Source organism: Psittacula echo (genome assembly GCF_963264785.1).
Source record: "Psittacula echo genome assembly, chromosome: 8".
Classification (NCBI taxonomy): Eukaryota; Metazoa; Chordata; class Aves; order Psittaciformes; family Psittacidae; genus Psittacula; species Psittacula echo.
In genome coordinates, this window is record NC_137744.1 from 13981437 (window position 1) to 13997758 (window position 16322).

Consider the following 16322-nt stretch of genomic DNA (forward strand, 5'->3'; position numbering starts at 1 on the left):
TTTTTAGCAGTAAATATTCCAAAAAGTACCTGACTTCGCCTTCTCTAATGTGACCTTCTAATTCTTCTATGAATTTTTCCCCTTTCATCCAGTAAATCATGGGGCCTGACTCTCCACTGAATCCAAAGAAAGCTTTGCAGGCCACAGTCAGCGGGTTTCCTGAGGACAAGAAGAAAAGACAGGGTCAGACACTCTGTCACAGCTACTAAGGAAAAAACAATTATGAGAAATCTCAGCACCTCAGATAAACCCCCCCAGTTAAAATTGGAGAACCCCCACCCCCCCAATAACCATAGCAAATAGGTTAATGTTGATTTGCATCTACGGGAAATAGCTGTGAAATAAAACTGAAGTTATCTGTAATTCCATTTTTTCCCAGAAAGATACTACCTGAACAATGAAAAAGTATGGAAATGGTGGCAACATACGGTGATGTCAGATTGATTGTTAAAAAGAAACAGATGACCTCTTTGTCAGACTCATGGGATCTCTACCAAGACTGGGGAGTGTGCCCCAAGTGGCAGGTAAATCACTAAACTTGCTTACGGTTGCCCATCCACCCATAGGAAAGACACAGTAATAATTTCTTCCTTGTTTAGGTAGAAATCAAATGCTAATGAAGTCTTGGTAAGCTGTTCAGAGAGCTTTTAAAGATCCCCAAGTAATATATGATGCCAGTGAGCACCAATAACACTGATGTTACTGTCAATAGGTTTTGGCAAAGGACCAAACTTCAATGCAATAGAGTACAGAACAACAGAGTTCAGGCAATAGAGTACAGAACTCTTCCTTTCAGCTCTGCAGGAATACTTCCAAAAGAAAGAAAATAAAACTTGGAAACTAATCAGATTTCTTTTCTCTCCAAGACTTCAGCATTTAGATGGGTTTTTGTTTGGCTACAGCTTTAGCTGTACTAGCTAGTTCAGGACTGTGCTTACAATGCCAGGACAGATGGTTGTCTGCCTGCAGAAGACAAAAAATAAAAAGAACAAAAAACCCTCAAAGAAGCCAGGAAATTTAGGAGAACCATGCCCATTCCCTTATTACACAAATACAGCTGCTGCACCCACTTCTCTTTGTCTATTCTTTATAGCATAGGTGGTCCAGGTTACAAAGCAGCTGTAGAGTCACCAACTTAAATGGGAGGAAAGACCTCATTTAATGTCAGTGGAGACTCCTACTGAATCTTCCAGCACTTGGATCAAGCATGAAAAGTCATCCTAATGCATTTACTGTATTTGGAAGAGATGTTTTATTATGCCAGCCATTCTCAGTGTCAGCAGGAGACTCTTTTGATGCTGAAATGTAACAGGCCTATACTCTTCAAAAAGGGCTAGTCATTTGGAGCACCTCACTTGGTTGAGCACGGGTTAATGGTTTCACCTGATTGTCTTACTGTGCCCTAATCAGCTACCTCTTGTCTGTTCAGCAGTGATAACTCGCTGTGGGCACACTTGGAGCATATCTGAGCTGTATGTTAAAGCATCTTTGCCTAAGCCCCCACAGAGCTGTCCTAAGTCAACTAATTGCACTCGTCTATCCATTATTTCAGTGCCCAATTTAAGACATGTCAAAAGAGTCTGATTAGACAGGAAGTGCAGCACTCCCAGACACTGAAAATCAGATGCCTTTAAATTGTTTCCAAGTCAAGATCCAAAATTACAAGTCCTTTTGAAACACTAGGATACAGCAAGAAACGGTTTAAAGACTGCACTTCAGTCTGTTTCTTAAATAGCAGAAGACAAAAATGGAAAATGTTTATCCTGAAAATGTTTTACAAACTCTTTCATTATCCCCACATTCACTATGAACTCTGGTACCACAGCTGGCCACTGAACACATGCTGATGCTGACAGATTATACACAACCAGCTCAAATATCCCAAATATAAGAAGGGGGGATATTCACAGTTATCTGTACATCCCACAACACTGGCCACCATCATAAGAAAGTTTCAAACTTCACTAACTGATGAAGAGTCAGAAACACTTCTAGGCAGATATTTAGTTCCACTACAAGAGGATATAGGGGAAGTCTGTTTCCTTCTGCTCCTAACCCACTCACCCAGCCTTGCAAGGTGCTGGGTGCCCTCCATGGTGGGAGGGGAAAATTGGAGCTTCAGGCTGTGTCCATCTCATGTTCTTCTAAAGTGCTGAATGCCGATGTAATGTGAGGACTTTTGTGCCACTTGCCTCAGAGTCATGATACACATCTGCTTAAATACCACCTGGTGATCCCTAGCATGTGGCTGCTCAGTCCTTGTTTGATTTTAATGGAAAAAGACAAGTGTAGCAATGTGAAAAAAGGGAAGAGCTAGATGTGGCCTATCAGCACTGACAGTATACGCCTTTTTCCTGGCATACCATGCTGGGCATTAAGTGCTACAGGCAAAATATATTACAGGGTGTGCTCTTCCTCAAACCAGCAGTTTTTACTTAAAAAACAAACCCTGAAGAAATGAAAATATTCCAAGGTGAGTGTAAGATTTCTGTACATGCAGAATAAATATCCTGAGGTAATATGTCTGATCTGAAGAAATAAGTTTTCTATACAAACAGGAAAACCTAAAAAAACCCCCAGCTGTTGGTACACAGCTTCTGTAATAAACAAACCCAATATAAGGCATCAGTAGCCTTTACTGTGACAGCCTGCGTGCTGTGAACATGCCTGGGCAGATCCATTTCCCATCTTTGCCACCAAGGGAAACCTGGTGGAAAAACCAGAGTGAATTAGCATTTTCAGCTCCAAATCTGGGACTGGCCACACTTGAAAAACCCACAGTTCAGCTCATCTGCAAACCCATCACTGATCAGAGGGAGGAACAAGCAGCTGCTTCACATGGAACAACTATCTTTTATCTCAGTAGCAGAACGATGCACATCTGAGACGATGCACAGATCTCAGCTGATCTGTTCTGGGGTGGAAAGAGCTTGGGGCTTGATGACACTTCAAGGTCCTATTCAAACCCAAACTCTCACACATGCTGGTAAGGACATCATGCTCTTCTGTAGCTCTCTGAAGCAGCTTATAACTCACCACTCATTTGTGACTCTGGCAGCAGGACAAAGGCAGAAAAGGTAACATAGGCTCTTCCTTGCAGAAACACTTTCCCTCCTCAAATAAGCCTCCATAAGGAATGTAAGGGAGGCTCCCCCCCTCCTGTCATGTCAAGACACAGCTGTCTACAGCTGCAAACTGTGACTACTGGTTTCCAGAGAACTTCAACCAATTTCTATCCAGAAGAGAACATGGCATGTCTCACTGCATTTCTCCCCAAGTACTGAGATCCCGAAACTGCAGCTGAATTCCCTGGTTCATAAATGTACTCTTGAATATGGCAAGAAAAAGGCACTAAGCATGGAAAGTGTCCTTTGCAGGTCCCGATTTTGGGGCTGGCTTCGAGCCATATGCTATCACACTGAGTCACAGTTCCAGGCAGAAGGAACTAACAGGCAATTAGTAACTCCAGCAACTAATCTTCTGTAAGGCCAAACTTCTGCATATCATTACTGCTATTCTGCATGACATTTAAGTTCCACTACTAACTGTTCTTATTAAGAAATATTCCCCTTGCATCATTTAATTAACATCATCAAAGTTCCTGGAATGAATGGCATCCTGAAAGTTTTCCATTTATAAATGCTTTCTCTTTAAATCAGATAGACATTTCAGTTGCAATTTTAATTAATAAACTAATTTGCTGAGAAACAGGGAAAATGATTAGTGAGATTTCTAATGAAGCAACAGTGAGGAGAATGTTTTAAGAAACAAGAGGAGAAAGTAGAAAAGCCTGCTTGTAGACATCACGGAGTCTACTGCTTTGCTGGGGTCACCTTGTCACAGGAAAGCCTCAGGTGCCAGCAGAATCTCTGCTTTAGCTTTTTCCCCTACTCTGTCAATCACAACGGGCTTTTTGCCAACTCCCAGCTGATAAGACACAACCACTGGCAATAGGGATGACTTTTATTGCTAAATCATACTGTACATTTTTCACCTGACCATTTCCACACTATATCTGCATGAACTCTACCATACATTTCAGTGATTCTTTTTTTTTCCTGAAAATGAGAACTGCACAAAAATGCAATTATTCAAGCAAAATAGCTTCCTGGTGGCAGTAGGAGCACTGGCTAAGGATAGAAAAAGGGTCTGTAAAAGAACGTTGTCAGGCATGATTCTGAATGTGCTTACTGCAGGTCTGACATGTTTTGAAAGAGAATGACAAATCCTGCAGCACAGCGTCTCTTGAATGAGGCATGCTCCAAGCACTGACTAAATGAAGCTTAAAATACCTAAAAGTTGTTCAGTCTTTTAAAAACTTAGATGCCAAGGCTAGGTGACTGATAGCACGGAAGACAAAAGCTGCTCACAGATCCTAAGATCTGGCTAACGCCAAGGCATGTTTTCAGGCATTTTTTTTTAATACAGTTTGATTATTTGTTTGTTTTCACTCATTTTGCACAAGTAGCTGCATTTTTTTGCTTATCTGTGAGCGTCCACTCAAGGGCGCAACACAGAATTTAGATTCTCTGATGTCTACATTCTGGTGCTCTGTTCTTCCAGTAAATCAGGCTTTCACTTATGGAGCAAATAATCCCAGAGCAAAACCATCAAACAGCTAAAGTCACCTATGAATCCTTGGGTGCTTTCTCCCTCTGGCTTGAAACACCAATGGGTTTTCCAATTCTTTCACATTTTTGTGCCAGATACAACACCACTCTGAACAAGCCTGAATTGAAGTAGATGATCTTGCCAAGCTACTGGCAGAACTGCCTGACAGTGTCAAACGAAGACCCCCTTTTGCATCAAGCAACATCAAGTCAATCCTGCATATGTTGCTAGTTGGATTTACAAGTTCATCTCCACCTGGGTGTTAATACCATTGACTGTAATACCATTACTTTTACCTATGCCAGGGCTGGATACTGTATACACATAGAAGGTAAGACAAGTGCACTGCTGCCACCAAAATATCATTCCATCACTCCAATTCTCTCTTACTGATGCGTATGCATCATGTAGCTCCTCTCCGATAATGGTGCTTGTGTCTCTTTCCCTATAAGACTGACAGAGAGAAGTGTTTGCAAAGGAACAGATTCCCACTCTTGACACATCCAGATGTTGTGCAAGCACTTCATGGGTTTTCTTTCTTCAGTTTGCTGAGGCAGAGGACAAGAAAGGCAGGTTACTTATCACATCTCAGTAAGTGCATTCTACAGGCTGTCTGCAGAATTGAATCTGACTTTCCAGGCTATGAGGTTTGCAAGGCAAATCACCATGTCAGTGACAAGAACATTACTGTTCTAATGTGCTTTACAAGTGCTAGAAACTGGCCAAAGAGCAACAGAGTGATTTAAATTCTCCTGGCAAGGCAGGCTGGATTGTATACAACCGTGAAGTAAAGAATATGTTTTCTTTTCCTTCAGAAGGACATCCTGGATAAAAAGATATGAGAGACAGAGCTTATACCTGCAATTTGTCCACAAAACAAATGCCAGGGGCAACACAGACCTTGACTCATGAAAAACAATCTGCGTGTCTGGTAGATTCTATCTAGTTTGCAGACAATGTCAATTTTCCCAAAGTCCATTGCAAGGACATCCTTAGCTGTTCTCCTGTGCTCAGCAACAACGGGCAGAACCCAAAAGCACACTGAGGTGGTGCAGCCCAAGCCCAAGCCAAACCTTGGGTATGACTCAGGGGGCTGATGCTGAACGTTGGGCTGAGCTGCCGCTGGGGCTGCGAATATGGCAGCAAATAGCGCCCACTCGAGGCCACCCTTGCAATGTGAGAGCCAAAGCCAGCGACTCAGCTGCTGAGCTCCAGATCTCTGCCTAGAGCTTATCCACAATGGGACAACCTCCTGAAGGAGCCAGGGAGCATTTGGCAGAGGACATGCCAGGTGTTTGCTCATGTGACCCAGCACAGCTGATCACGTGTCTCAGTCTCCTCTCAGCACAGATCAAGGGACTTCAGTACCACTTCACAGCATCGGGGTCTTCAGCATCTGTTCTATTATCTGCTAAGGCAGCATTGAAACTCTCCACAGATTTACCCACTACTGAATTTAGACAAAGCTACAAAAAGCCACAAAAGCCTCGAGTACATTATCACCTCCCCTCTGTATTTTTTGCTGGCCATTTCCCAGCATTACTTGACAAAGGTTCTATGTTTTGTTTAGTACAACAAGATTTATAAAGTCAATGCTAATTACTCTGTGGGCTTCATTTTCCTCCTTTCACTTGGCTATTCTACAGAGTATGTACGTAGCTGTGTGCTAAACCATGTTACCTCATTTAGGTGAAAGTCTCAATGGAGATCAGTGACTGGTTTGAGCACTACTGGATCCAGTGAAAATAAAACATACTCAAAACAAATTATTTTCCATGACAAAAAAATTAAACACCCCCCCCCCCCAAAAAAAAAAAACACAACCCCCCCAAAAAAACCCAAACAAAAAACCACCCAGAAAATCCTACAATGTTTCCAAACTCTATTCCAGCAGCCAGTAGATTCATGACTGGCTATGATCCTTTGCAAATATCTGCATAATTAAAGCTCAGCCAGGAATTCATAAATCTGAAAGAAAATCAAGAAACCTGCTTTGGGCAGCAACAATGATTGCTTTAATAAGATAAATTAATATTGAAAGCAAGCCTAACTAGCCTTCGGACATTTCAAATCAGTTTAAGACCATTTAAAACACACACATACATACACATATTACTTGATTGTTTTATTCTCCAAGTTTCTACAAAGAAACAGGCTAAAGGAGGTGCTCTTCCCCTCAGTAAGGCCCTGTGCTATGAAGAGCATGTGCTAGCCACTACCACCATATTCTGCAAGCTGTATTGATATGTAGGGAAAATAGATGTCTATGTAAAATCAAGTTGGCTTTTCACTCATACAAGAACTTTTTGGCTAAGGCAAGTCTTTGGCAACAATAAACAGCTCAGTGAAAACTTTGGCAAGAAAGATGCAAAACATGTTTAGGTCTTGTTTTGTCCTCTGTCATTTATGATCTTAATTCTAACTTTCTTTCTTGCTCTGGTCTTATTTCTTATGCCCTGAGACATCACAATACACACAGCCACAAGGTATTTGTGCTTTTCTGTCTCACTCAAGTGAGCAAATGGCATATAGAAGAAGTAGCAAAAAAAAACCCAAAACCTAAAACACTAAAAGCAAGCAGCAAAACTCCAAACAAGAAACAAAGCAACTAAGCCTCTCGTTTGTTACCAAGAACACAAGTCAATGTCTTTGCTCTCACCCCATGTCTAATTTAAAGTACACAATCATGAGCTACCGCAAGTGCTGCTTGTAGGCTTGGATATTGACTACTGCTCTCACAAAAAGAGAAAAACAAAACTAAAATACACATAAAGCTGAAATGTTGCTGATAAAAACTTATCAGATGTTCTAAAAATGAATCTATCAAGGCAAAATCTCCTAGAGCAACTTTCTTCCAAAACACACCTAGAAAAACATCCCAACCCCAGTCAAAGTAAACCTCACCTAAATCCTCTAAAATCCTTTATTTCTTTTTCAGAACTGCCTTGGGGTCAACATTTGAAGTTTTAGTCATTGGGAGCTCAGGTGTAACTGAAAGTCAAGGATTTCAGCTTTTCAGTTATCTACCTACAATGAAGACGGATGCTTAGTGGGATTTCCAGAAGCAGTGTGACAGATGCCTTGGGCTGACTCTAAGTTGTGCTCAGTGCTGAGGTCCTTCTGAAAATCTCATTTCTGTGCACTCTGAGGCACAGAAATATTATTTAAGAGAAATACCCTGCAGGTACTTGAAAAACATCCCCGCGGAGGGAGGGTTCCAAGGGCTGGGGCTGTCCAATGGCAACAAAGCAGCGACATCCAGACTAAGGTCAACTAAGCAGGGAGTGAGATGGAACAAACCACCTCACTATGGCGAGGGCATGAGTATGGCCCCATAGGGTCACAGCAATCATTTCTCTTTATTCTAATATCACTTTTAGTGTGGCCGGAATAGGTGGCAACACACAGGTGTGTTTCTCTGAGAGAAGAACAAGAAAGGAAAAACTATTCAGAGGGATGCTTGCTTTCTTGGATCACTGTCCCATGGTGAGAAGGGGAACAGCCAACTATTTGTTTGAGCTACAGAGAGGTGAACCACAAAGAGATGCTCCTGTCTCCTTCCAGCAATCTGCTGGCTCAAGAGTGAGGCAGGGTTCTATCCTATACATTGCTGCTTCTTGCCAGCTTCTGGACTTTCCAACTCTCCAGCTTGGCCCTGTGTAAAATTTCCTACGGACATTCATGTCTTGCATTTCAGTTTCCTGAGCACGAACATACTGATCTTTTCTCTCAGGGGAGAAAGAGGATGAAAGCCAGCATCTCTTTCTAGAGAGTAATCTGGCTTCACATGAAAAAGTGCATGAAGGGACCAACCTAACCAATACCTGCTAGCATCAATGTGGCCAAATTCTGAACCCTGCTCACATGAGTATGTAATGGATATCCAGTTGTACATCTTAGCGAGTTCCCATCTGTAGGCAGAGGTTGCTAAGGAAACCAGCTGCGGGCTGCAACAGACTAAAAAAATTATGCTAAACCTCTTCAACTTCTGTGTTGATTTTTAAGCAAGTGATAAAACTTCTTAAAACCATGACTACAGAATGGATAATTCTTCTTCACTTAGAAAGGACAAAGCAAATGTGAACTTAGAATTCATGCTAAGGATGTCTTGCCCTATGAACAAAGTGACACTTCCTGAAATTATTGTATGCTTGAATATAAGTGATCAGCCGGGGTATTTTCATACTCAGTTTGTGAGTGTTCACTCAACTGCTGCTCAGATTTTTGCTAACCCAGCTCATGCTAAGGCCTGATGTATGCTGGCAGCAGTGTCATTAGGTCAATGAGCACCTCATTGGCAGGAGGTGGCCAGACAGAGCTAAAGGACCATTATGTACCATTATCACCTGCAAATTGCTGTCTCCAGCAGCCATTAACTTTTGCCTGGCAATTTTCTCAGAATTCACTAACTTATGGGAATGGTATAAACTAAACCTCCAAGCTAGATGGCATAAAGCATCAGTTGACCCAAGCCTTTGAAGCAGATCCAACAGCAGCTGGACTGCTGAGGCCTTTGTGCTTACATCAGTTTTGTACAAAAACATAAGGAAAACCTAATTCTCCCTGAACAGCTCGCCAGTATCTCCATAGTGCCCTGCAGCAGGTATGTAGTGCCAGAAATGTTGGTGTCATTAACAAAGTCCAGAATATCACCTTGCTGCACATATTTTGATGTTAGCTAACTCTTTTCCTCTCTCTGCTGTCATGCTCCCGTGCAGGAGAATGGGATGGCAGGGCTAAGGAAAGAGGCCTGACTCCAGAGGCAGTAACTGCTGCAACCTTCTTATTTCTCCAGCTTTCCTAACCTTCCTATAATAAATCAAATGCAGTGCTGGATCCTGGTCAGGGGGATGAAAAGACAGATGTCAGTCACCTCTGATACTGAACGTAACCACAACTGTCACCTCACTTGGCCTCAGTTACACAGGTGGCCTCTCATTCACAGGGAACAGGACTTGCCAAGACTTGTGATGATGCAAGTTCCCCACTTCCCCTGCACAATGGGACCAACCGGGATCAGCTTGTACTCACACGAGGATCTACAACTGACTGATGTGCTTAAACCCCAGCAAATGCTCAAACGTTTTGCTGCATAGGGAGAGGGCTCACTGTTGATTGAATTTAAGCACGTCTTTAAGTGCTATGCTGTGTAAGGGGAATAGTAAGATATAAAGACTGTATTTATGAAGAAGATTAAAAAAGAAAAACAACCACCACAGAACAATAGTTTCTCCATGCTAATTCCAGTAAATAATTCCCATTTATTATTTACTTAAATTTACAGATAACATTCAGGGAGAGTAGGAAAGTAAAACACAGTTTCATAAACAGAGCCTGTATTTTGCCTATTGAGTGGATCAATATTGTTGATCAGCTATCCTATTAGGAATTTACAAGGAAGTTTTACCTCTTCTAACTTGGAAAACTAAAGGACACATTTTTTATTTGTCTCTTTTAGTGTTAAAAAAAAATAATTATAAAACCCCCAAACAGGATGGTTAGTATTTTAAAAACAGTCAGTCCTACAGAAAACTCTCACTGTTTTACATCAGTTCTGTTTGTTTGCTTGTTGTGTCCTCTCCCTGCAAAAAAACCAACACCACCTTGGTTTAAGAATCCTTTAACCAAGACACAGGGACTTGTATCTTGGGGGCACAAATTTAGCACACACTTAAAGATGTAAGGATCATAAGAAATTTTATAACAACAACTTCTCAGGCTTAAAACTATTCCTTCCTAAAGAGATACAGTGGCATCCCCTTGTACTCAGTTATTTGAGCCATGATCTATCAGTTCAGGTAAGTGCCAGGCTGAAAATGACCTTGGATTTTTTTTCTCTGACAGATGTGATTTACAGAAGTCAATAGACTAATTGGCCTAAACCTATTAGCAGTGAGGACTCAGATGTACCCTAAGTTTCCTGCCTTGCATTCAGTTCATACCACCCACATTAACCACACATTAAATGGAATTTTAGTTGCACAGGAGTCTAATCATCTCAGTTTTCCTTACGTGAGTGTCAAACCATGAAGTCTGTAACTCAGAATTCCTAAAGCCTGCCCCATCACTTCCCTCCCCCGGATCTTTACACACAGTGAAGGCATAGCCCATGGTTTCACCTTCCCCAAATCTACTGGATTCACTCTTATTCCCAGCTCTACTGAGCGATGATGATTCAAAAGACTACAGAAATCAAAAACACTTTGCTGGCCCAAGCAGAAACTACTGCAGAGGGGAGCTACCCTGTTTAAATTCATGGTGATGAGACATCACATGCTGACAGAAAAATGGGAATTTCAAGACTTAGCAGGGAAATCATCCAAGGATTGCAAAACACTAGGTAAACAAGGAAAGGAAGATGTCTCAGCAAGGACGAACCCTGGCCTTCTCCATATCACAGCAGAGCACCCCTGAAGGAGAATAATGCTGCCTTTCCCTCACAACATCAGAGGAGCAGAGGCCAGCTTTTGTGTGCTCCTTTTCAAGGTTTGAAAGGAGGCAACTGTCACCGGAGCAAGCTATAGATACAGACCTCTCTGGATGGTACCAGGTACTTTACCCTGCTTTCTACCAGCATGGAATAAAGCAAAGCCCACAACTCACATGCTTGTAGGACTACACTGGGAAAGACTGGAGCACGGATTCACCCCAAGGCTGGTCCCATTGCCTTGGGGATTTCCCCATGTGGCCACATTGACTGACTGTGGATTCCCCAAATGGCACCAACAGGTCACACTGAGATCCTCAAACTTCAGTGTGTTGTGCAGAGCAAATGCAAGGATAAGAAAGCTTTTTGAAAGAATAAAAACCCCAAACTGTAATAATAAAGACACACCCCCCCCCCTTGGGAAGAGGGACGTCAGGTCTTCTCAAGACTTACAGAATGCTATGAATCTGAAATATATTGAGAAGAGGGAAGATATATTGCCTTGCTGCGGAGAACCCAGTGTGAACACGTCCTGCTCGGGAAAGCCATGTGATGAGTTAATTCAGAACAACCTCCTGAGAATTTAGTGTGACCCTACGTGGTTGATCTTGAAAAGAGAGTTTGATATTCAAAAATAAAGAGGATTCAGGAAATAGGAGCCCTCTGTCTACCATGTGGGCAGGGGTGTCAATTGTGTTATGCACAGCAGGCAAAGCATGAGTGAGCTACTGCCTGGCCCAGGTAGGAGCTCAAGCCTGCCCTTTACTCCAGCACGCTGTGAGCAGCCGTGCAAGAGCACTTGGCACACAAAGCCAGCTCCCACAGAAAGCAACTTTGATTTCATACATTCCTGGAGCCTCAGAATACCCCCTGCCTCGTGTCTTGCCCACAGGAGTGTTTGGATATAAGGCAGTATCTTAGGAGCTCAGAGCAGGATCTTAAAATAACCCCCTGGATAGAAAAGCTTTGCTCTTTATTGCTTATCTCTTTCCTTAGCTGAGCTAGTGCTGAAAAGGAAATTAAACAGCTGCCTACAAGAGCCAATGTGAAACCATGGCCACTTCAGTATCAAGATTCTTATTTGAGCTTTTTCTCTAGTGCCAGAAAGCTTTACATGGCCTTCACCTCTGAATTAACCAGAGAAGGTTACAGGCCTGCTCTTCCCTCCCTTGAGAAAGCTCCTGCCACTATTTAAAATGAAACAAGGACCCAGGTAATTTGTGATCATCTGGAAGTGTGATGGTCTAATCACACACAGATGTGTAGGACCAAGATCAAAGGACTGGCCTTTAGAGATGTGCATCTGCTACCTTGCAGAGCACTAAATGGAGCTGTGCCTGCAGCTGGTTACAGGCTGTGGCAAATGCCTACTCTCAAAGCCTTGTGAATGTTTCTTGTAAGGAGTTTTAAAAGGATGCTGCATATGTTCTTGAAAGCTCATGTAGCAATACAAAGCAGAGACAAATACAACAGAATAAACCTGCTATAATCCAGAACGGATTTTCAAATTCAGGGAAGCCACTACTGCTCCAAGCACAGGGTGATGTGAACATGGCAGCGCTTCACTGTTATTTCTCCCAGTGCCCAGACGAATACTGGCAGAAGGTACTCAGATCTGGGTGGTACTTCTTAAGAGTTGTCAGCTGCCCTGAGGGTGCTGTTGCACTTTAAAATCAGAGAGGTTTTTCTCTAGGTCCTTTTTCTACTGATTCTGATGAGTATTAGAGGCAGAAAAGGCCGGGTAAAATTTTCCCTGTTAGGACAATTATCTTCTGTGCTACCCTGTTGAGAACCAGTGTGTCTGAACTGATTTTGTTCATTTCTCTGTCAAAACCTTAATTATTTCCTTAGCTGATTCATTCTTCCTTGGGCTGGAGCTCAGAAAAAGACTAACTCAGGGCAGTTTGTCAGGAAGTGGCTGGAATGAACTCTCCTCCCCTTAACCCTCAGTTCCAGTCAGCCTTCCTAAAGCTGAATCTCCACCACTACATCTGTGCTGACTCAGTGAAGAATTCAAAGCTCCTTTTCCTGGGTATGGTTTATGTACTCTGGGATTTCACTGGAGGCCTCTAATATTTTGCCTTCTATACTGCTGCTACTGCATTTCCGCCTAGTATTTCTCAACAACATTTCCCTCTGCTGAACTGTGCAGCTTATGGGCAAGATGCATGTCTTAGCTCTGCAGTGGACTCATCTCCAATGGAAAGCCTGTCTGAAGGGAGATGTCGCTGGATGCAGCATCTGCAAAATCCCTTGGGAAGGCAAGGACAGATGCGTGCTCTGTGCTACCTTTACCTGTGTCATTTCTCACAGAATCCCAAGGGTTGGAAGGGACCTCAAAAGATCATCTAGTCCAACCCCCCTGCAAGAGCAGGGTAACCTAGAGTACATCACACAGGAACTTATCCAGCCGGGCCTTGAATATCTCCAACATAGGAGACTCCACAACCCCCCTGGGCAACCTGTTCCAGTGCTCTGTCACTCTCACAGTAAAGAAGTTTTTCCTGATGTTCACATGGAACCTCTTATGCTCCAGTTTACACCCATTACCCCTTGTCCTATCACTGGACATCACCGAGAAAAGGATTAGCTCACAGCCCGGCTCAAAGAACAAGCACAAACCCCTGCAGAATTGTATTTGTGCCTCGCAGTGTGCTGAAAACCAGGATCCCTCAGGCAGTCATCAGCCAAACAGACCAAATAAGACTCATTATTCCCAAATGACAAACAAATTAGCTACACAGACACTCCCATCCCCCTTCAGCCCCCTAATGAAACCCACTTTAATAGTAAGCTCTACACAGAAATGTAGCTCTTTCTGCTAGCAAGTTGGGGTTAATTTATTTCTTCTCCAGTGAGTTGCTGAATGTGTCTCGTTTTCCCAACAGACAGAGAAGTCAGGAAATACTTCTGCACTGACTGCTGTAGCAGTAGTTTTTCAGTCTTTTTAGATTTACTGACCCCTAAATATTTTCTGTTGGAGCTGCTGACCTTCTCAGAGAGCCTCTGCTCCCACCAATGTAAAGGTACAACCTAACTCCCTTCTACAGCCCTGAGGAGCAATCTGCCACACTCCAGAGTCACCAGCCACTGCCCTGTGAAGTTACCTGACAGCAGTACATGTGGTGCTGTGTTCCCAGGTTACAGAGTGTATGTAACAGCAGGCAAAGGGCAATGTCCCTTTCTGACTGCTTCAGAAAAATGGCTTCAAATAGGAGAGGAGTAAAAGGGCATTTCAATGAAAGGAGAAATTAAACATCAGCAGAGGCAAATGTCTCTCTTGTGCCTGGCACAGACATGTGAGTGGACAGGGAATGAGCCTTTTGGGCAGTGAAAGACCCAACTGGGCTCAGATGTTGCTGCCTGGAAGGATTAGCCATGCAATGGCAGCAGTGTGCTTGCCCTGCAGGGCTGGCACCCTGGTCTCTGCTGCCCACAAGCTTGGAGCAGCATGGGGTGATGGATGGTCCTCGGTGCAGCCACCATCTCCTGTCTTCCCAGCTAGCACTGCCCAGCCCATGGACCCTGAGCCACCTGTACTGCTGCCACACTTGGCAGGCACTCAAGCTAATATGGCTTTCCTTAGGAGGTTGAAGAAACCTCACCCCACTGTGCACAACCTCTGCTAGAGCAAGGCCTGCCCCACCAGGAGAAAGGGGCTGCAGGACTCACGGGGTTTCAATCAGCCTCGCTCCCTGATACTGCCTGACCCACTTTTTCTGTTGGCTTCAAATGCAAAGGAGAGGACAATGTGACAGGCAGTTTGTGGGAGCTACCGACTGCTGGCACCCTGCACTTTGCTTTTGTCATGTCAAGTCATCTGCAAGCTGCTCAGAGCCCATGTGATGGTGCTTTTTGCTTGCTCAAATGGAAATGAAGTAAAAGCCAGGGTGACACGCACTACTGTGCAGAGAAACAAATGCAGAGCCACAGAGCAGCACCTCCACCTAATGTGGGGCCATGAGCTCTCCCAGTGCCTGGGGAAAGTCTATTTCACAGAAAAGAATTTCACTTTGGACTAAATGAAGAGAAGTTTTATGTAACCTCAAACCCAAAAGCAATCAAAGGAGTGTGAATGGTCCCACAGAAGGCTGCTGGCCTGCTTTTGCCTGTGTTTTTCCTTCTTCAGTTCCTGGCCATCTGAAGCACTTCAGGGGGTTGTTTGGTACCCAGAGTTCACCAGCCCTGATGGTCACCTGCCTTTTGCTCAAGCCAGCCTGGTTCAGAGCTTTGATCAGGTGTAGCGAAACCTGAGCATTTAGTAGGGTGCAAGCGGGGCTTATCTGCAGGGCTGACAGCTTTGTCAATGGCTGATGGGCTACAACGGAGCTGCACCCAGCTGCAGCAGGTACTGCAGACATCTCTATGGCACCCACACAGACATGACCTGTGTAAAGGGAGGGGGACTTCTTGCAAGTTGTAATACTTCTCTCAACCTATGAAATATGGACCAGAGTAACTGAGAGAAATGCCAGAAGCACAAGGCAACTACAAGTCACTCCAGAGCATGATGTGACCCATTTAAGCGCACTCAAAACCTCCTCAACAGCTCCCATATATTTTCAACATGCAAAATTTCTGGAAAAGTCTATAGTTTTTTCCAGTGATCACAAAGTATTTTATTTTCTTAATACCATGAAAACACATATTTACTCCCAAACAGCAAAATACATTGTTTGCACTTTGGGGCCAAAACTGAACAGAAAGGAAGAGAAGCCATATAAAAGGACAGCTGAAGAAACAAAGCTTTTTGTTGCAAACAGACTTTGAATGGTAGGATCTCAAAAGCCAAGATCACACTTTCAGTGGATTTGAGTCCACATAAAAACCTGAGCAGTGAGACCTGTTGTGATCACAGGTGACAGAGGGAACCGCCGTGAGTAGTTCACTTCCCATGTGCACACAGAGGTGCAGTCAGCATTTGATACTGGGTTCCTCCCACATCAAAATATGCTCAGATGTCTCCATCTTAAAAAAAGACTATAATAACAATCTCTCAAATACACTCATTTAAACCAGAAATGATTCAATTTCCTTTTGCTTTACACCAGATGTGCTCCAGACATGCCAATGTGGTCTCTAAACACTTTCCTGCCTACTGCGGTCTCTTCTTCTAACTACTACATCAAAGCACACTGGCTAAAAATTTCCTTCCTCCACATCACTAGTCACCAACATGACCTTGTCATTTCAATTTCTCATACCTCTTCTCTTCCACTCCCCTGTATCTCTGCAAAGTCTCATCTCTACAGCTCACTGCCATTGGCTACTAATGTTGAACAAA

General features: G+C 43.4%; 1 protein-coding gene across 1 annotated transcript in view; it reads right to left on the reverse strand.

The window, feature by feature from the left end:
- Positions 1-16322, reverse strand: part of IL1RAPL2 (interleukin 1 receptor accessory protein like 2) — a gene marked incomplete at both ends in the record, with an annotated part of 371474 nt that overhangs the window by 25386 nt on the left and 329766 nt on the right. The window contains one exon of the mRNA XM_080624832.1: positions 30-159. Coding sequence (XP_080480958.1) covers positions 30-159 — 130 coding nt within the window. The remainder of the gene's footprint in view (positions 1-29; positions 160-16322) is intronic.